The sequence below is a fragment of the Cebus imitator genome, unplaced genomic scaffold, assembly GCF_001604975.1.
Source record: "Cebus imitator isolate Cc_AM_T3 unplaced genomic scaffold, Cebus_imitator-1.0 Scaffold36, whole genome shotgun sequence".
In the NCBI taxonomy this organism is placed as follows: domain Eukaryota; kingdom Metazoa; phylum Chordata; class Mammalia; order Primates; family Cebidae; genus Cebus; species Cebus imitator.
Window position 1 is genome coordinate 4,825,436 of NW_016107351.1, and position 21,766 is coordinate 4,847,201.

The 21,766-nt window shown below is 49.2% G+C and overlaps 1 protein-coding gene across 8 annotated transcripts in view; it reads right to left on the minus strand.

The window, feature by feature from the left end:
- Window positions 1–14,365, minus strand: part of PGS1 (phosphatidylglycerophosphate synthase 1) — a 45,066-nt gene extending 30,701 nt beyond the window's left edge. For all 8 annotated transcript variants that reach the window (XR_001823994.2, XR_001823997.2, XR_001823996.2 and 5 more), the window contains exons 1-2: window positions 14,180–14,365; window positions 1,800–1,989 (exon numbers count right to left, since the gene is read on the minus strand). Coding sequence is in view for 2 of the 8 variants with exons in the window: in XM_017524997.2 (XP_017380486.1) it covers window positions 1,800–1,989; window positions 14,180–14,322 (333 nt within the window). In the remaining 6 variants the exon portion in view is untranslated. The remainder of the gene's footprint in view (window positions 1–1,799; window positions 1,990–14,179) is intronic.
- Window positions 14,366–21,766: the final 7,401 nt, after the last annotated feature.

Here is a 21,766-nt window from a genome sequence, read left to right on the forward strand (position 1 = left end):
GTCTCGCTCGCTCTGTCACCCAGGCCAGAGTACAGTGGTGCAATCTCAGCCCACTGCAACCTCTGCCTCCTGGGTTCAACCGGGTTCAAGTGATTCTTCTGCCTCAGCGCCCGGTTAGCCAGGATTACAGGTGTGCACCACCCTTTTGTATTTTTGGTAGAGACAGGGTTTCACCACATTGGCCAGCTGGTCTCGAACTCCTGACCTCAGGCGATCCGCCTGCCTCGGCCTCCCACAGTGCTGGGATGACAGGCGTGAGCCAGCACGCCCGGCTAGACATTCATTCTGATATCATCGCTGATACAAACTCAGGGAGTTCATACTGTTAAAAATTCGTTAGTGTTGAATTACTTCATTCCAATTAGCAGTTTAACCAGAATAACTAGATGTGGCATGTAAACCTCAGTAACATGAACGCTGAATCCCCAAATACAAAACTTTCATCACTATCAGGAGAGGAAAGGCACACACTTAAGACAGAGTTCCTAAAGAACCAAGACAACGAGACTTAGACCCAGGATGTCTAAATTCCCCCGTTATCCTGAAAGGCTTCTTCATGCATATCAAATCCCCTCCCACAGGTTTTTACTTCCTATCAATTACATCTACCAAGATGACACTACTGTGTTTGGAGATGATTCCAGGGTCCGGGGTCCATCATTCACAGACTAATAAGGGTGCCCTCCTTCCCTGTCACCTTTAGCAAGGACATACCCATGCAGCCCACAGGTCCTCACTAACCTCCCTTCTCATGGTCCACAACTTCACCATGGAACAAAAGGAATCAGTGTGCCCACAAGAATCAAAGTCTAGACCTGGCGCAGTAGCTCACACATGTAATCCCAGCACTTTGGGAGGTCGAGGCAGGAGGGTCACGAGGTCAGGAGTTTGAGACCAGCCTGGGCAACATAGTGAAACCCTGTCTCTATCAAAAATACAAAAATTAGCCGGGTATGGTGGCATGCACCTGTAGTCCCAGTTACTCAGGAGGCTGAAGCAGGAGAATCACTTAAACCCTGGAGGCAGAGGCTGCAGTGAACCGAGACAATGCCATTACACTCCAACCTGGGTGATAGAGTGAGACTCCTTTTCAAACAAAAAAAGGAATTAAAGTCTAGGCCCATGGCCACATGGGATGGCCAGTACTTTGGGAGGCCAAGGCAGGAAGATCACTTGATCCCAGTGGTTCAAGACCCATCTGGTTAACACAGTGAGACCCCATCTCAAAAATAACCAAATAGGCCAGGTGCAGTGGCTCACACCTGCAATCTCGGCACTTTGGGAGGCCAAGGCAGGCAGATCACCCGAGGTCAAGAGTTCGAGACCAGCCTGGCCAACATGGTGAAACTTCATCTCTACTAAAAATACAAAAAAAATTAGCTGGGCATGGTGGCGCACTCCTATAGTCCCAGCTACTTGGGGGAGGCTGAGGCAGGGGAACTGCTTGAACCCCAGAAGCAGAGGTTGCAGTGAACTGAGATCACGCCACTGTACTCCAGCCTGGGTGACAGAGGGAGATTCCACCTCAAAAAAATAAAATAACAAAATAAATAAAGTCTAGGTCCTTGTTCTCACTGTTGCCTCCTCAGAGCTTCTCCACCTGAGACACTGGCCCCACAGGTAAGTTTCTGACTGTGGCTCAGCTCAACCATCCATGAGCTAAAACCTGACAGGTAAAACCCAAAAGGAATAAGCTGAGCAGCTAGCAACAGCTTCTACACTAGAAAGCACTCAGGACTCACCAACATGATCCCCCAAAAGCTCTAACTCGAACTTTTTTTCCTTTAGACACAACTTACCTTCATGAGCTCAAAAAACTCTGCCGGGGAAGAAAGCACCCTGACATGAGAACTGGAGACTCCAAATTCTGGAACCAAGTTTCTGATCCACTGGAACCGGTGCACGCCTTCTGGACACAGGCAGCATGGTGGGGAGGTGACCTGGGGAACAGCTGGGGACAGCAAGGGAGCCAGTAACAGCCATGGTGACCTAGTTAAAGAAATATGCAACAGGGTTATACCTCAAATACTTCTGCAGAAGCCCCTCTCAGTTACTGGGGGATGAAGAGGGGCTGAAAGATGAGTGTGTTTTGGTTTTATGAATGTAAGATTTTCTAGAACATTTTAAAAAGTGGGCCCAACTCAAGCACTGCTAAAGGATTTTTTCTTCAGCCCCCATTCCTCTTATTCCTTAAAGAGTCTACTAATTAAGCAACTTGAGAAGTGTCAATACCTACAGATAAACCCACACTGTGATTCCAAACAACTCAAGAACTAATTTAGAGCCTCCACAAGTAAACTCACAAAAGTTCCCACATGGGTTGCCACCATATGGCAACCTTCTAATGACTCTACCTCAAAAAAATTTGCCTACAGGCTGGGCGCAGTAGCTCACACCTGTAATCCCAGCACTTTGGGAGGCCGAACTGGGCAAATCGCCTGAGGTCCAGCGTTTGAGACCAGCTTGGCCAACATGGAAAACCCTGTCTCTACTAAAAATACAGAAGTAGCTGGGCATGATGGCACATGCCTGTAATCCCAGCTACTCAGGAGACTGAGGCAGGAAAATCGCTTGAACCGGGGAGGCGGAGATTGCGGTGAGCTAAGATCATGCCATTGCACTCCAGCCTGGGCAACAAGAGCGAAACTCCATCTCAAGGGGAAAAAAAAAAATCTGCCTATAGCCCACCACTAAAAGAACCTTGCACAAGAGTAAGTCTGGCAGGAGTCAGATGATTATAGCCCAGACACACTGCTTTATGAATCAGGAGATAAACAAGTTTTCTATTCAAGGAAAGCACCCAGAAAAAGAAACTTTTCAAAAATCCGATTTCCAGCCAGGCGCAGTGGCTCACACCTATAATCCCAGCACTTTGACAGGCCGAGGTAGGTAGGTCACCTGAAGTCAGGAGTTCAAGACCAGCCTGGCCAATATGGTGAAACTCTGTCTTTACTAAAAATATAAAAACTAGCTGGGTGTGTGAAGCAGATGCCTGTAATCCCAGCTACTTGGGAGGCTGTGGCAGAAGAATCGCTTAAACCTGGGAGGCAGATGTTGCAGTGAGTAGAGATGAAGCCACTACACTCCAGTCTGGCTGAACAGAGCAAGACTTGGTCTCAGAAAAAATTTTTTTTAGAATTAGCTGGACGTGGTGGCACACGCCTGTAGTCCCAGCTACTCAGCAGGCTGAGGCGGGAGGACTGCCTGAGCCCAAGGCTGTTCTTCCACCTATGATCATGCCTTTGCATTCCAGCCTGGGTGACACAGTGAGACCCTGTCTCAATCAATCAAAATCAGACATGGAAACAAAAGGTAGAGCAGGAAGAGGCTGGAGAAAAGGAGCTCAAGAGTGATAAGTCCTGGCTGGGCACGGAGGCCCACACCTGTAACCCCAGCACTTTGGGAGGCTGAGGCAGGTAGATTACCTGAGGTCAGGAATTCAAAGATCGGCCTGGCCAACATAGTGAAACCCCATCTCTACTCAAAATAAAAATACAAAAAAATTAGTCGCGTACGGTGGCAGGCGCCTGTTATCCCAGCTACTTGGGAGGCTGAGGCAGGAGAATTGCTTGAACCTGGGAGGCAGAGGTTGCAGTGAGCCAAGAGTGCCATTGCACTCCAGCCTGGACAACAAGAATGAAACTGTTTCAAGAAAAAAAAAAAAAAAAGTGATGATGAGCCATGACCCTTCAACATCAGACACATCCCCTTTGGTGGGGTCGCACACCACCTTTGGCCAGTGTTGGCCTAACCACACATAAAGCTGCACCTCTGGCAGATGCCACACTCCACTGAGGCTGAGGCTGGAGGAGATGCGTTTCTGCCCAGAGCTACATTTCTGCTGCTCAATGACTGAAAAACCTTCAGGGTCGGGGCAGAGGGACTGCATGCCGAGAACCCCACAAAAACCTGACCTACTATGAATCCTGGTCCTGCAAACAGCAGCAGGAAAATCCGCTTCAGTATGTAACCTCAAGAGGGACTCCGGGGAGAGGACGTTCAAACATCCCAAGGTCTGAATGGCCACAAATTCCAGGAAGATGATTTCACTTGCTTGCTTCATGATAAAGCCCTGAATCTTCCCCGGGTTCGTAAGTGTTCCTGCAGACACCAGATGGCCCACAGCTGCACTTCCCAGAAAGCCCACTGGTCATGCCCAATTCACTGCCAAGAAAACCTTAGTCAACAGCAGAAGGTGCTGGCTCTGTGGATCCTGGAAGTCTGGGACTGGCTGTGGCCACCCAGGGCAGAGGTGGGAAATAGCTGTTCTCCCCACTATCTCTAGAGGGGGTGGTGACACTCCCGGGCATCAGCTTGCAAATCAAAGGCCTAGATGTGTAAAGCAGGGCTCCCTGCTGCCTGGGTTTCCCATGTCCTGGGCCACCCTCCTACAGTGCTAGAGAGAGGAGAGGGAAGGACCCTTCAGTGCAGCAGAAACCACGAGACAATGGGAAAGGTGCATAGCAACCCATCAACCTGAAGCCCCATATTCACTAATGAGACACGGTCTGTGGTGGGGGAAATGGGCAACAGCAGTATAAGATTAATGTCTCCTCTGCCTCACGGCACCTCTGCCATCTCTCAGATCATCCAAAAACCAGGTGTCACCTGTACTGCTCCAGGTCACACAGCCTTCATAGAATGTGAGAGCCGCAGCCAGGCACAGTGGCTCATGCCTATCTAGCACTTTGGCAGGCCGAAGAAGGCAGATCACTTGAGGTCAGGAGTTCAAAACCAGCCTGACCAATATAGTGAAAACCCGACTCTACTAAAAATACAAAAAAAATTAGCCAGGCATGGTGGTGGGTGCCTGTAATCCCAGCTATTCAGGAGGCTAAGGCACGAGAATCGCTTGAATCTGGGAGGCAGAGGTTGCAGAGAGCCAAGAACACATCACTGCACGCCAGTCTGAGTGACACAGCGAAACTTCATCTCAAAAAAGAAAAGAAAAGAAAACAAGAAAAGTGGGGCCGGGTACAGTAGCTCACACCTGTAATCCCAGCACTTTGGGAGGCTGAGGCAGGCAGATCACCTGAGGTCGGGAGTTCAAGACCAGCCTGACCAACATGGAGAAACCCCATCTCTAGTAAAAAATATGAAATTAGCCAGGTGTGGTGGTGGATGTGTGTAACCCCAGCTACTCAGGAGGCTGAGACTAGGAGACTCACTTAAACCCAGGAGGCAGAGGTTGCGGTGAGCCAAGAGCATGCCATTGCACTCCAGCCTGGGCAACAAGAGCAAAACTCTAAAAAAAAAAAAAAAAAAAAAAGAAAAGTGGCTCACACCTGTAATCCCAGCACCTTGGGAGGCCAAGGCAGGTGGATCACCTGTGGTCAGGAGTTCAAGACCAGCCTGGCCAACATGGTGAAACCCCATCTCTACTAAAAATACAAAAATTGTGGCCGGGCGCGGTGGCTCACGCTTGTAATCCCAGCACTTTGAGAGGCCGAGGCAGGTGGATCACGAGGTCAAGAGATTGAGACCATCCTGGTCAACATGGCGAAACCCCGTCTCTACTAAAAACACAAAAATTAGCTGGGCATGGTGGCACACGCCTGTAGTCCCAGCTACTCGGGAGGCTGAGGCAGGAGAATTGCTTGAACCCAGGAGACGGAGGTTGCGGTGAGCTGAGATCGCGCCATTGCACTCCAGCCTGGGTAACAAGAGTGAAACTCCGTCTCAAAAAAAAAAAAAAAAAAAAAAAATTAGCCAGGTGTGGCTGAAGCAGGAGAATCGCTTGAAACCAGGAGGCAGAGACTACAATGAGTCGAGATCGTGCCACTGCACTCCAACCTGGGTGAGAGAGAGAGACTCCGTTCCCCCACCCAAAAAAAAAAGGAAGACAAGGAAACACTCCCTGGCACACAGCAACCCAGGAGAGGACAAGTTCAACTTAACCATCAACAAAGCCAGCATGTGAGCACGTGTGACATCCCACGGAAGGCACAAATGAACCAGGCAGTCTCTGCCTCCCACAACCTTGGTGGGCTCACAGACTTACATACCTGACGTCATCTAAGAACTCAAGAAAAGATGCTAAAATTAAATCAATGTCCAAATAGTGCATGTGCTTCAAGGCATCAAAAAGGGGAGCTGGTGATGCCTGGGCTACTGGGAGGTTCTGCAGTGTTCTCCCTCCAATAGGCCTCACAAAGCTGGCAGGACTCAAACATGGAGTGCAGAGAGGAGGGTGTTCCCAGCAGCGTGAACAAACATAAGCAGCAGGGACTGGGCTGGGTGCAACGGCTCACATCTATAATCCCAGCACTCTGGAGTCTAAGACAGGGGAATCGCTTGAGGCCAGGAGCTCCGGACCAGCCTGGGCAACATAGCAAGACCCTGTCTCTACAAAAAATAAAAAAAAAAAAAAAAAAATTAGCCAGGCGTGGAGGCACTGTAGTCCCAGCTACTCAGGAGGCTGAGGTGGGACAATTGCTTAATCCTGGAGGTCAAATACAGAAAGAAAGGAAAGGGAAAGGGAGAGGGAAAGGGAAGGAAGGAAAAGAAAAGAAAAGAGAGAAAGAAGTGCCAGGCACGGTGGCTCACGCCTATAATTCCAACACTTTGGGAGGCCAAGACAGGCAGATCACGAGGTCAAGAGATCGAAACCATCGTGGCCAATACGGTGAAACCCAGTCTCCACTAAAATACAAAAATTAGCTGGTGTGGCGGCACGTGCCTGTAGTCCCCGCTACTCACGAGGCTGAGGCAGGAGAATTTCTTGAACCTGGGAGGTGGAGGTTGCAGTGAGCCAAGGTAGCACCACTGCACTCCAGCCTGGCTCCTGGCAACAGAGCAAGACTCTATCTCAAAAAGCAAAAAAGAAAAAAAGAAAGAAAGAAAGAAGCAGGAACTAGCAAGACCACTCTCAGCAGAAAAACCCAAGAGGTCTTCAATAGTCCAGATCCCGGAGGTCAAGTGCAGAAAGCAAGCAAGCAAGCAAGCAGGAACCAACAAGACCACTCTAAGTATAAAAACTAAAGAGGGTCTCAACAGTCCAGAGAAAACACACACACATATGGAGTCTACACAGGTGTCAGGGTCCACCTATCACCTCCATCCTACCTGCAGAAACCCACTTTGGCAGGCACCAGACTGATGAGCCCAGAGGCCCCGGGGCTATCCTAAGCAGGTCTCCTCCTTACCAGGCAGCTCTTGCTGGGAATGTTCCACCAGGGCCTCAGGCCAAGAGCTCTTGAAGGCTTTTTTATGTTGGCTTCCTGTTTAATCTGTGTACTGACAGGTTTATTTTTGTTAGAGAGGAGAAGAAGCTGAAAGCCAATTAAGTTTCATGGATACATTATGGAGGAGACTCAAGCTTCAAGTGACAATTTGATATGCCCCAAAAAGGAAGGTGCTTACAACAGGGGCCAACTGTTTTACACAAGTCCCCACAATTACACCATATGCCACGGAGACCACATCTGGACTGGTATCACTCAACAAAACCGAATGGCCAAGCACAGTGGCATGTGCCTATAATGCTAGCACTTCAGGAGGCTGACGCAGGAGGATCACTTGAAGCCACGAGTTCAAGATCAACTTCAGCAACATAGAGAAACCCCCTTTCCAGAAAAATTAAAAGTTAGCCAGGCATGGTGGCATGCATCTATTGTCCCAGCTACTAGGGAGGTTGAGGCAGGAAGACTGCTTAAACCCAGTAATTCAAGGCCACAGTGAGCCAAGATCGTGCACTCCAGCCTGGATTACAGAGTAAGACTCCACCTCAGAAAAGAGAAAAAAAAAAAAAAGGCCAGGCGTGGTGGCTAACACCACGAGGTCAGATCACCTGAGGTCAGGAGTTCAAGACCAGCCTGGCCAACATGGCAAAACCCCATCTCTACTAAAAATACAAAAATTAGCCAGGCATGGTGGTGCATGCCTGTAATCCCAGCAACTCAGTAGAAACCCCATCTCTACTAAAATTATAAAAATTAGCTGGGTGAGGTGGCACATGCTGATAGTCCCAGCTCCTTCGCATGAACCTAGAGTGAAGGCTGCTGAGATCGCACCACTGCACTTTAGCCTGAGCAACGGAGAAAGTTTCTTCTCCAAAAAAAAAAAAAAAATCATCTAACTGAAGCATATCAGCCAGGGTATAAAGAGCCAAGTCCTGCTCTGAACCTACACTGCTAGATGCTCAAGGGCCTATTTTATTCTTTCACATAAGTCAGAACCCCATGGGGGTGAGTTCCCGGCTTTCTGCAACATAACTCCTGGGAATTTTCTCAGAAAAGGTGGATCCCCGTGCTAGCAGCAGCCCCACTGCACAGCAATCCCAGCCTCCAGGGGCTGGCCACCTGCACCAGCAACTCCCCACCCCAGGGAGGCTTACCAAGAAACCACATGGCCCAGTCCCAAAGCTAAGCCCCAAGAGACGAGGAGGCAGAGAGGCTGTGGGTATTTTACCAAAAAAGCCTAGTTACATGTCACACTCACCATTTAGAGAACTAAACCAGTACACACACAATTTCCACATCGAGACCTGGGCTCCCCTGAATCATCTCTTTCTAGACACCATCTAGCTCCCAGTTCTAGTTATAGGAAGGAGGAAGTGGTCGGGGCTGGGGAGTCAGATAATAAGGTTCTGCCACCCTTTCCTCTCTAAAGACCACTCCTTTACTCAGGAATATTAGAGAAGCTTAGAGAACAGGACCAGGGCCAAGAACCGGTGATACTCCCTACCACCAGCGCCTCAGCATTCAAAATCAGACCAGCTGTACTTCATCATCACACCAACCTCAGCAACAACCAAAACAAATGAACAGACAATGCAAAACAATCCTCAGTCTGCCATTCTAAAGGTGAAATGAGACCAGCATCTTCTCAGAGGACCAGCCAGTGGCCCAGCTCCAGCTACCACCCACAGGATGCCCGACTGCGGAGAAAGGTTCAGTTGCCTGAGTTAAGGCTTCCTGCAGAATCTTTGCAGGCAAATTCACTGAACTGAGGAGAGGGCTGGGCCTGGGTGCTGAGGACCCCTGACCTGGGGGCCCATCGCTCTACCAAGAGAGAGGACCAAAGAAGGCAGCAGGGTACCTTGGGGAGAGAAGGAAAATTTCTTCCCATCATCTTGAGGAAGATCCGCATCTTTCTCAAGAAGGAAGCGGCGAGCCAGGACTGGGGCCAGCACCAAGCACGGAAAGTGGAAGGCTGCCTAGCCACCCAGGCAGCCCCAGGCAGGACAATGCACCCCACACACACGCAAACCCCCATTAGAGGCCTCAGTGGGACTTGTGCTCACAATAATCAGCCAAACTGAAACAGTGAGAGCAGGAAGCAGCTGAGAAGCTATGGAAGACACTTGTTTACAAAAGAAAACTGGGGAAAACAGAAGTCATCTCTCCCTTTTGTGGGGAGACGGTTTTCCACTTCATCATTTTGCAGCTGTGCGTGCTCTGCTTCGTGGAAAACACTGGCACCCCTCACCCTTCTCCTCTGTGTGTCAGCAGCGCCTAGAGACCCTACCGAGCTCCTGCGTTCTCAGAGAAGGGATGCCACTGAAGACAGGCAAACACCAGAGAACTACACCGTGGTCTACACTGCACCTTTAGACAGCTTCTCCCGGTGTCAGAGAATACGTGTTTCCCCTAGAGTTGCAGTATTTAATGTCACCCACTACCAATGAGACACATGTAACAGGCCAACTTCTTGGGGTTTTTTTCAAAACAGGGTATGTGGAACTCTGAACAAAGAGTACAGTCAAGCTGCGGGGCTGTCCTTGCTAAGCAAGGTGGAAGTTGCGCTCTCTGTACCGAACACAGGTCGGTCATTCAGTGTCCCTCAGAGGCGCGGTCTGAAGGTCCAGGGGCCCTTCTTTAACCATAAGGTACAGACTGTGGCCTGGAGCTCATCCAAATCTGTACAAAACGATGAAAACAGAAAGAAATTTTTTAAAAGAAACTGAGCTCTCTGGATTGTGATATTTTCAGAAAGTACTTTTTGAGAAAAACTCACCCTACCCCCTCAGTCACAATTATTTAAATGTAAAAAAGTGAACTGATGAGAAAAAGCAACAGTCATAACACTTCCTGAGAAAGGCTCCAGAAACTACACGAAGGTACCGTACTTCCTGCAACCCTGGCAGCAGGCGGCCGTTCCTGACTAATGCAAGACCTAACCCCGAGGAAGGGAAATGAGTGTGGATTCCCGTAGGTTACAAAAGACCAAAGGCCTGCTGAACTCCCATAACAAGTCCGGCACAAGAGGCCTGGGCTGCCAGCAATCCGCCACATGCTCACTAGGTGACTGTCCTCTTGGCGTAGCCAAAAGGAAATCAATTACACTGGGGGCCAGAAATCCAAAATATATTTATAACCCACAATAAAGCTTGGGTAGCCAAATGTACCAGGCACATCAAACTGCCTGATGAGAACTGATCACAGATTCTACGACTCCAAAGGGCTTCAGCCAGCCTGACTCCTAGCACCCTCAAAACCAACCCATTTACATTAATCAGATCACGCTACTACAAAGGGATTCTCATTCAGACCATTTTAATCCCAGGCCAGTTTCTATCTGCCTACCAGCAGACAACTGATGAGTCTAACTCATCACCAACTATAACATGCTCAGGGATACTCATGTACCATTAACTTAAAGCTGCAACTGGGAAAGTCAGGCCGTTGTAAATCTTTCAATTCACTGCAAGATCCAACCTGAATTATTTGCGACAACTGTGCTTTAATTCTAAATATCCCCTTCCTTTCCATTATACTGCTATAAATAAACCAAGAGATGATTACACTTAACTCTAAAAAGGAAGGAAGACTGAATCCTAACATCACGAAGTTCAAAGAAAAGTAACTTCTGGAAATCTGGTGGTCCCTCAGAGTAGAAACTACTTATAGATTAAACAAGTGACCTGCCACTACAATGGAAGAAAATCTAATTGAAAACAATCTGCTGATCACCTGTATCCCTCTTATAATTCAGAGAAGTTAGGAACCCCCTACCCATCCAACACACACACTAACAAGCTCCTAGAATTGTAAAAAATTTCAAACATAAAGATAATTCTGCACATATAGCTAAAACTGAAAATAGTTTAAACAGGAAAAAAAGTAAGCCATAGATAAAATATTTCCTCGTATGGTAGGCAAGCTCAAGATCAGGAACTAATGTCTTCATGAAATAATTTCTGCTTGGTCTCAGCTACTCCAAGTAACAAGACCTTTCTGTGTGGCTGGATGATTCTAAAAAATCCTATCCGAAGCATCCATCTCCCTCTCCTGAGCTCCTGTTTTGCCAGTCAACTGGACACTGAACACCTCACCTGGAGAAACCTGTATACTGATTAGCGTGACCCAAATGTGGCACGCGCCTGTAATCCCAGATACTCCTGGGGCTGAGGCAGAGAACTGCTTGAACCTGGGAGGCAGAGGTTGTAGTGCACCGAGATCCATTATCCGCAAAACCTGAGCCTCTTTTTCGCTCCCTGTTTTCGTGAAACGTACCAATATCCATGTGCCCCATCAGGACTAATTCTAACTCAGCCCTCTTTTCTGCTCCCACTGCCCCTGACTTCGTATAAAAGCCCCCACCATCTCAGGCTGAACCAGAATCAACAGAAATCATACATGGAATCTCAGAACTTGTCTTCCTGGGTCTCTGGCCCACACTGGCTTGCTCCTAGCTCCTCTTTTTCCCTCCCTCCAACCCCTACTTGGTACCCCCAGTCAGCTCCTGGAAATGGTTTCAGTATTGGCGGGACCTCAGAATTGCCTTTGGCTGCAGTCCATGTCGCTCACTATCATTCCTTGAACATCCACTCCCCATCTTCTTCACCCAACCTGCCTACTCCTACCCCTCCTTCAAAACAGCTCTGAGCCATTGCACCAGGAAGCCTTCCATGACCTCTCCAAGGTACTGCCATGACCTTCTACCTACTTCTTATAATTGTTTATGGGTCTAAGCATCTCGGAGGCGGGGCTGTGTCTTCCTCTTCGCTTCCTGAGTACCTAGCACAGCACAGCAGTGCTCAATACACACCAGATGAATAAATTAATGGACCCAGCGGTCCCTAATGATAATGAGTCAGATGCTAGCTTAAGAGGAAATGACAGTACTTCTAAATCATTAATTAGAAATAATTTTAAGTAGAGTTCTCTGTCTCTGTGGCTGTCTCTACGCCTGAAAGGAAACCTCGGCAGTAAAAGGAACGTTCCCCTCACGAGGGTTCACTGGCCCTCCAACAGCTGACTCAGATCGACAAGCTAAACCCTAAAATAATTTAAGCTCATGACTGCACACAGCTATTATCAATGAATCAATGATCAGCGAGTTACAAGAAACCACATCATTCGGGGAATGAGAAATTGGGAGATGCAACTGAATAAAGGAGAAGAAATGAAAGTCAGCAGCCAATAAGGGGTGAGCAGCCACAACACACATGAATAACTCGAACACCAAAGCCACAACGATTCAGAAAAAACTGCACCGAATAAGGCAAAGAAAGGCTCAGAAACCTACACTACCACTCAGTGCTGGTTTTATTCCTTGGCCCTACCATAGCCATTATTTCCAAGAATTATAAAACAAGAACTTCTGCTTAATGCCCAAGAAACTGAGTTGCTGGTTGAACTGCTGTCCCAGAGAAACAATCTTCTCCCTCAGCTTAATGAAGAAAGATGAAAGCACACAAACTGCATCCACTCATACTACTTACAAAACAGACTTTAGAAAGTCAATTTAGACTATCTCCACTGCCAAACTGCCCCCCACCACCAAAAAACAAACAAGCACACTCATGAGAGATTTTTAAAAAAGAATTTGTGTCAACTGTCCCAACATCCTTTAGTAATCAATTCCAATGTTGAACAATGATCAATAATGAAGTGTTTTTCATATAGTTTAAACATATAGGGGGAAATGACAAAGTCATCTAAACATCTTGTCTTTGAGGACAGAACATTTTTTTTTTGAAACTGTAAACCAAATCTCAGTGGTTTGATGCCAGGACACAGAAGTCATCTGACTTCACCACCCACTAAGATGAGCCGGTCTTTTGCTAAACAATGAAAGAATGAAAATGCAGAAAAAATGGAGGGGCTATTTCTTTTACAGTCCCAGTTCCACTGGTTTAACTGTGAAACTTAGAGACATTCTGAGCAGTACGATTCCAAGAGTTCCATCCTGCCCTGATTCTATCACCTAAAAATTCCCCTAAATCAAACTTCAGTTTTCGATGAAAATCTTCCACCATACATCACTATGAAGCAAGCTCTTTTCTGTACCTAGAATCAGCACACATGACTGGACTCCAGATCTCTGTACTAGGTATCTCACCCCAGGAGGTCAAACCTCACCCAAGGAGCACAGGTACAGATAGAAAATCTAACACAATGCAACCTCAACTAACGGACGCAGTTCTAAGATATTAAAGATCAAGCTTAAGGCTCAAGAAAACTATTTGCACCCAAGAGAATTGTTCCCCCCCCCTTTTTTTTTTTTTAATATTAGCGAGCCTCAGGCCAGCATGTTCTTGGCAAATGTTTATTTTAAAAGACCACTGCCTGAACAAATTGCTCCAAAGCCTACTTCATCACTTACATAACTTGAGTACTTTTCCAGAACACAGGCCCTTTGAAATGTGTAAAAAGTGTTTCGAGTGGTTCCTCTTCCCATGCCTGAATGTTACTAAGGATTGCCTCACAGCTCTCTCTGGCAGGATGTGAGAAACGCTGCACACACAAAATCCCAGCAAGGCTGATTCACTCACGCCGAGTCACCTCACGGCCAGGATTACTTAAGGAAAAGACTCCTCTTAACTCTGACACTCACATCCTGGGGCCAAAACCGCGATATAAACATAGCCTCCGGAGCTCGACCGAAGCTCCCTGGATGTACACACAGTGCCCCTTTTAATGTGTAAGTGCACAGTGGCCGGGGCTCGCCACCAAGCACGGGGTAGCGGGGGAGCAAGGAGTCCCACGACTGCGCAGGAGGCCCGCCGGCTGGACCCGGCCGACAGTGGCGCCCAGGTCGTCCACCCTCCCTCAAGAAGGCCAGTGAAGAAGCACATAAGTCAGGCGCTGAGCCCCGGGTGGCAGAAACCGGCTCGGGGACCGGGGAGGGACTCGCTGCGGATGCCCAGGATGCCGGGCCCGGGGAGTTTGAGCGCCGGGGGGCCGGGCCGCAGCCTCTAGGGCTGCGCTCTTAGCCCGGCCGCCTCTCTCACCTCCTGCGCCGGCGGTCCCGGTTCCTGCCGAGGCGGTCGGACAGGCGTCCCAGGAGCGCGGCCAGCCCGGGGCGGCCAGGCAGGAGGCCCAGCAGTCGCCTCCAGAACACGGGTCCTGCAGCCCCTGCCGCCGCCACCGCCATGGAGACTAGCCGCTTCCGCTTCCGCTCCTGGCGCGCGTTAACTTTATTGACAAAGGCGAGCGCGGACACGGCGCAGAGGCGCAGGCGCGCAGGCGCAGAAGCCCCGGCCTGGGGAGGGCGGCCCTGCACCGCCCCCAAGCCTCAGTTTCCCCTCTGGGGGCACAGGCGACGGATAGTGGTCACGCTGCAGGAGCGGGGTAGGAAGCCCGCTCGTTAAACCCGCGAGGACGCAGGTGGCCTCCATTCCTGCAGTCACCCGTCACAGGTCGCGGAGGAAAGGATGCAGCCTAGAGGCTCAAGCACAGTCACATTTGGCTCCAACTCATCAGCTGTCAGAAAAGCTTTTGTTTCTTTGCTTGCTTTCTTCTGAGGCAGAGTCTTGCTCTGTCGCCCAGGCTGGAGTGTAGTGGCGTGATCTAGGCTCATTGCAACCTCCGCTTCCCAGGTTCAGGCAATTCTGTCTCAGCCTCCTGAGTAGCTGGGATTACGGGCATGCACCACCACGCCCAGCTCATTTTTTTATTTTTAGTAGAGACGGGGTTTCACCACGTTGGCCAGGCTGGTCTGGAACTCCTGACCTCGTGATCCACCCCCCCCCCGGGGCCTCCCAAACTGCTGTGATTACAGGTGTGAGCCACCGCACCTGGCCTGTTTGTTTTGAGACAGACTCTCAGTCTGTCTCCCAGGCTGGAATGCAGTGGTACGATCTTGGCTCATTGCAGCCTCGACCTCCCAGGCTCAGGTGATCCTCCCAAAGTGCTGGGACTGCAGGCCTGTGCCACCGTGCCCATTGATTTTTTAATTTTTTGTAGAGTTGGTGGTGTTAGTATGTTGTCCAGGCTGGTCTTGAACTCCTGGGCTCAAGCGATTCTCTCCCCTTGGCCTCCCAAAGTGTTGAATTACAGGCATGAGCCATCAAGCCTGGCCACTGGCTGTCAAAATTGACTCCTCAGCCAGGCACAGTGGCTCTTGCCTGTAATCCCTGAACTTTGGGAGGCCGAGGTGGGGGATCACCTGAGGTCAGGAATTCAAGACCAGCCTGGCCAACATGATGAAACCCCATCTCTACCAAAAATACAAAAAATTAGCTGGGCGTGGTGGTGCATGCCTGTAATCCCAGCTACTCAGGAGGCTGAGGGAGAATCACTTGAACCCACCAGGAAGAGGTTGCAGTATGCCAGGATTGTGCCATTGCACTCCAGCCTGATGACAGAGCAAAACTCCATCAAAAAATAATCATAACAGGCCGGGCGCAGTGACTCACGCCTGTAATCCCAGTACTTTGGGGGGCCGAGATGGGTGGATCACGAGGTCAGGAGTTCAAGACCAGCCTGGCCAACATGGTGAAACCCCATCTCTATTAAAAAAAAAAAAAATCATAACAATTGACTCCTCACTGATAAGTGGGGAAATTACAGTTTGAGGCTGTAATTGATAGGGTGTTCTTTAGGCGTGTATAACACCCCTAGGGTGTTAAACTTGAACAAAGTCTGTTCTTGTACAAAGTCTTGTAACCCGGTTAACGCTGACTCACTGAGGTGCACAGAACCACAGAAAATCCCCACCAGACAGAGGGGGGATCCAATTTTCACCCTGTTAGCCCCAGAAGCTGGAGCTCCATGACACAGAACAGCCTCAGCAAGTCTGCATGAGATGAACAGAGTCTTCCACCCTCCTGATGTGCCCAAGTGCAAACATGTCACTGGCCCCTGGCAACACACAGTTCTATACCCAAAAAGCTGAAGGAGCACATCCTCATATGCCAAGAACACTTTTTTGTGTGTGTGAGATGAAGTCTCGCTCTGCTGCCCAGGCTGGAGTGCAGTGGTGCAATCTCAGCTCACTGCAACCTCCACCTCCCGGGTTCAAGCAATTCTCCTGCCTCAGCCTCCTGAGTAGCTGGGATTACAGGCACGCGCCACCACACCTGGCTAATTTTTGTATTTTTAGTAGAGATGGGGTTTCACCATGTGAGTCAGGATGGTCTCCATCTCTTGACCTCGTGATCCACTCACCTTGGCCTCCCAAAGTGCTGGGATTACAGGTGTCAGCCACCACACCCAGCCAACACTTTTTATTTTTTGAAATGGAGTTTCACTTCTGTTGCCCAGGCTGGAGTGCAGTGGCACAATCTTGGCTCACTGCAACCTTCGCCTCCCAGGATCAAGAGATTCTCCTGCCTTAGCCTCCAGAGTAGCTGGGATTACAGGCGCACACCACCATACTCAGCTAACTTTTGTATTTTTAGTAGAGACGGGGTTTCACCATGTTGGCCAGGCTGGTCTCAAACTCCTGACCTCAAGTAATCTGCCCACCTTGGCCTTCCAAAGGGCTTGGATTATAGGCGTGAGCTCCCTAGCCGGACCAAAGAACACTATTTGCAGCTAATTTTAAAATGGAAAAGCCTGTGGCATTCTGAAAGGCAGGAGAGGTGTGCTCTGATCTGTTATATGCAGCTCCCGGGCTGGCCCTCATGGGAGCTGGAAGCTGGAAAGGCTGCAGGACATAATCGTAATCTACTGTGATGTGAGGTTAAAATGACGTGGACACACTGAAACAAACACTCCAAAGTCCACTTCCAGAGATTATCAGAGAAATCAACTACACATTCCCACAAGAATGTTCATCTCAGCCTTGTTCACGATATTCAAAGTGTGGAAGCAAATCTCCGGGGGCAGGGGTTGGTTAAATAATGATACATCAGTATGTTGGAAGACCATATATCCCTAAAAATAACATGTTCTGGAAGAATAGTTAATAACATTAAATGTAAAAGCCAAATTACCACGGAGTAGTGTAGAGACCATCTCATTTTATTAAAGGTGTCAGAGAGAAAGAGAAACAGGAAGCACTTTGGGAGGCCAAGGCGGATGGATCATGCGAGGTTGGGAGTTCGAGACCATCCTGACCGACATGGAGAAACCCCATCTTTACTGAAAATACAAAAAGTTAGCCAGGTGTGGTGGTGCATGCCTGTAATCCCAGCTACTTGGGAGGCTGAGGCAGGAGACTCGCTTGAACCTGGGAAGTGGAGGTTGTGGTGAGCCGAGATCGTGCCATTGCACTCCAGCCTGGGTGACAAGAGCGAAACTTTGTGTGAAGAAGGAAAGAAGCAAAGAAGGAAAAAAAAAAAAAGAAAGAGAGAGAAAAGAGAAAGAGGAAATATGTGTATGTATACAGAAAGACTGAAAGTAAATACACCCAAATGTTAATGTTGGTTATTTGGTGCCATTAAGGAGTTTCCAAACTGTTGACAACAAGTATTTCAGACTGGTTTTAAGTTTTATTTTACATTTAGCTTTACTAATGCTACATGGAATTTGATTCAACCCTTCCAAGTTAGAAATGGTGAATCATCAAATTTCCTAACTTCCAGTAACTAGAATGAGGCCATCCACTGCATGGTTCCACTTTTGCTCCGTTCCTGGCCCACGGTTGTTGCAGAGTAAACACTTGCTGCGTGGCTACACCACCCTGCTCAGCGGTGAGCACCACGTGGTGAGCCATGGGAGCCTGGTTATCATCCTGGAAAGAGCCGGGAGCTTTTCTGCATGGGTGCTTTGCTGCCCGAAGTACTGAGATAAACAGCCATGGTACAGGCTCACTGGGAGTTCCCAACCTTAAATAAATGCTACTTAACAGACAGCAATATTGATAGCATGGTAAGTCAAACTAATAAGTATTTACACTAAGGATAAACATCAAGGAATGACCCAGTCCCTTCTGAAACCACACACCGAGAGCTGCTGGCCTTCATGGCTAGTTTGAAACAGACAAAGCTATCACCAGAATGAGGCAACCACGACTTTGCCACAGGACACATACATTGAGACGTTGCAAAAATGGTAAGTAATGGTTTTCAGAGATTGTGCAATTTTTAAATGATTACATTTATAGGATGACAGCGCATGCATTCTGTCAGGAGGTCTCATCCAGGCTAGTTACCAAATGCAAGCAGAGAAGATAAGACCCTCCCAGACAACACAGGTGACCCAGGGAGCCCGCCTGGGAGCATCCAGTGTGTCCCAAAGCTGCTTGGGCGGCTCACAACCTGGGTCAACGCACTACTGCTGCAGACCAGATTCCTGAATTCCCATGTTCAGTGACTGCGGACAAGAAGACATCTGTCCCCTGAGTCCCCTCGCCCTCCTGCCCTCACCCACCGCCTTCTTGTTAGTTATACTCGCTCTTTCCCAGACAGGAGGTGCCAGGGTTAGAAAGACAGGATCGCCGGGCTTGATGGCAGATCCCAGGCTTCCCAAACGGAAAAGGAAACCCATTCATTAGAAGGACAGTTGACGTCAAGGAGTGGTGGGCTGCTGCCCCTGAGAGTGGGGCCGCTCTCCCAGGCAGGAAACACCAGGAAATCCTGAGCCAACGGCCCATGCCTCACTGCCTGTGATTCACTCCCTGAACCGAAAATCACAGAAACACAAGAGGAAGGCACCCCCCCACCCTACGGTTTGCTTGCTGAGAGAGGGGTCTCTCCCAAACACAGTGTTATTAGCAAATTCCAAAGGGAGGAAGTGGCCCACCTGCTGCCTCCAGAGACAAGAAACTGTACAGGGGAGCTCATCAGCTATTTGTGGGAGCCTGCTCTTTGTTCAGAGGAATGCAGCCCGCTTGCTGGAGCTGGAATGAAACTAACTGCCCTGTAGGTTCCCCTTGCCCGCTGCCCAGACGGAACTGATTTATCAAGACAGGAGCATTGCAATGGAGAAAGGGTAATTCACGCAGAGCCAGCTGTGCAGGAGACCAGTTCTCATATTATTCAAATCAGTCTCCCCAAGCATTCAGAGAGCAGAGTTTTTAAAGACAATTTGGAAGGTAGAGGGCCTGGGAAGTGGGGAGTGCTTACTGGTGAGGTTGGAGATGGAATCATAGTAGGTCGAAGTGAGGTTTTCGGGCTGTCATCTGTTTCTGGGTGGGACGGTGTAACTGGTTGGGCCAGATAACCGGTCTGGGCGGTGTTAGCTGATCCAGGAGCGCAGGGTCTGCAAAATATCTCAAGCACTGATCTGCGGTTTTACAATAGTGATGTTATCCCCAGGAGCAATTTGGGGAGGTTCAGACTCTTGGAGCTGGAGGCTGCATGGCCCCTGAACCGGAATTTCTAATCCTGTAGCTAATTTGTTAGTCCTGCAAAGACAGACTGGTCCCCAGGCAAGAAGAGGCCTTTGCCGGAAACGGCTGTTAGCAATTTTGTTTCAGAGTTAAACCACGAATGGAATTCCTTCCCAAAGTTAGTTGGGAAAGTTAGTTTTGCCTACGCCCAGGTATGAACCAGGACAGCTTAAAGGTTAGAAGCAAGATGGGGTCAGTTAGGTCTGGTTTCTTTCACTGTCTTAATTTCCTCAGCTACAATTTTGCAAAGACGGTTTCAAAACCCTCCCTCTCCCTCTATTCTTCCCCTTGGTCACATGTCCAACCTCACCAGCCTGGCCTTCTCTCAAGCCCACGTCCTACTCAGGATCTTTTTTTTTTGAGACGGAGTTTCGCTTTTGTCGCCCAGGCTGGAGTGCAATGGTGCGATCTCAGCTCACTGCCACCTCTGCCTCCCGGGTTCAAGTGATTCTCCTGCCTCAGCCTCCCGAATAGCTGGGATTACAGGCGCCCACCACCACCCACAGCTAATTTTTTTGTAGTTTTAGTAGAGACAAAGTTTCTACTAAAGGATAGTAGAATGTAGGTCAGGCTGGTCTTGAACTCCTGACCTGAGGTGATCCACTCGCCTTGGCCTCCCAAAGTGCAGGGATTACAGGCTGAGCCACTGTGCCTAGCCCTCCTCAGCATCTTGACATCTGCTCTTCCCTCTGCTCAGAAGCACCTTCCCCCAGCTCATCTCATCCTGAGCTGTGTCCAAACGTCCCCTTCCCTAGAAACAGCTTCCCAACCTGGAAACCCTGATTTTAGTTTCTTCTTCTTCCTTATAGGGACTGAATGGTTTGCTGTGGTGTGTTTTGTCTCTCCGTCTCATCAGAATGCGAGCTCATGAATCTCTGCGTGCTGTGGGCACAGTGAAGAGCATCTGGCCCCAGAACACATGCTGGAGTGAGGACTGCACACGGACGGAAGGCAGCGAGCTCTGGAGCCTCCCAGCTGGAAAAGGGAAACACAGTGGTCTCGATTTTCCACCAATGGTGGGGACAAGGGTGGCTTGGCCTCCTGGGGAGACCTCTGACCCGCTGTTTGCTACCAGTTTGCAAGCCTGGAAGCTCAGCCCACCTTTTGGAGCTAGCTTCCCAGAGCCCCAGGTCTCCCCGCAGGCCCCAACCCTTTTCCTGTCTTCATCCCCCCGACACCTCCCCAAGTTCCAATCTCCCTGCTAAGCTGTGACTCTGATCTTTCCCAGTCCCTGATACCGTTCCCACCAAAGCTAGGCCCTAACCCCAGCCCTCTCTGGCATAGAACACACTTCTCTTCCCTCCAAGCAGACCTCAGCGTATATTTTTGTTTTGTTTTGTTTTTTTGGAGACAGTCTCACTGTGTCGTCTGGGCTGGAGTGCGATGGTGCCATCTCGGCTCGCTGCAACCTCTGCCTCCTGGGTTCAAGCGATTCTCATGCCTCAGCCTCCTGAGTAGCTGGGATTATAGGTGCCCGCCACCACATCCGGGTAATTTTTTGTATTTTTCGTAGAGATGGTGTTTCGCCATGTTGGCCAGGCTGGTCCTGAACTCCTGACCTCAGTTGATTCACCCACCTCAGCCTCACAAAGTGCTGGGATTACAGGCATGAGCCACCATGCTCGGCCTAATTTTGTTTTGTTTTTTTCTGAGACAGAGTCTCACTCTGTCACTCAGGCTGGAATGCAGTAGCATGATCTCGGCTCACTGCAAACTCCGCCTCTTGAGTTTGAGAAACTCTTGTGCTTCAGCCTCCCCAGTAGCTGGGATTACAGAGGTGCACCACCACCCCCTGCTAATTTTTTTTGTATTTTTATAGAGACGAGGTTTCACCATATTGGCCAGGCTGGTCTCGAACTCCTGACTTCAAGCAATCTGCCCCCCTCAGCCTCCCAAACTGCTGGGATTACAGGTGTAAGCCACTGCGCCCGGCCAGCATATGTTTTCTTAAAGGACAAATGGTAAATATTTTAGGCAAGGAGCTGTGGCTCCAGCCTGTAATCCCAACACTGGGAGGCCAAGGGGGAGGATGGCTTCAGACCAGGAGTTTGAGACCAGCCCGGACAACATAGTGAAACCCCATTTCTGCAAAACACAGATTTTTAAAATTAGCCAAGCCTGGTGGCTCATGCCTGTGGTCTCAGTTACTTGGGAGGCTGAGGTGGGGGGTCACTTGGGCCTGGGAGGTTGAAGCTGCAGTGAGCCATGATCACACCACTACACTCCAGCCTTGGTGACGGACTGTCTCAAAAAAGGCAAACAAACAGAAAACCCCACACCAATAAATAAATAAATATTTTCTTTTTTTTTTTTTTTTTTT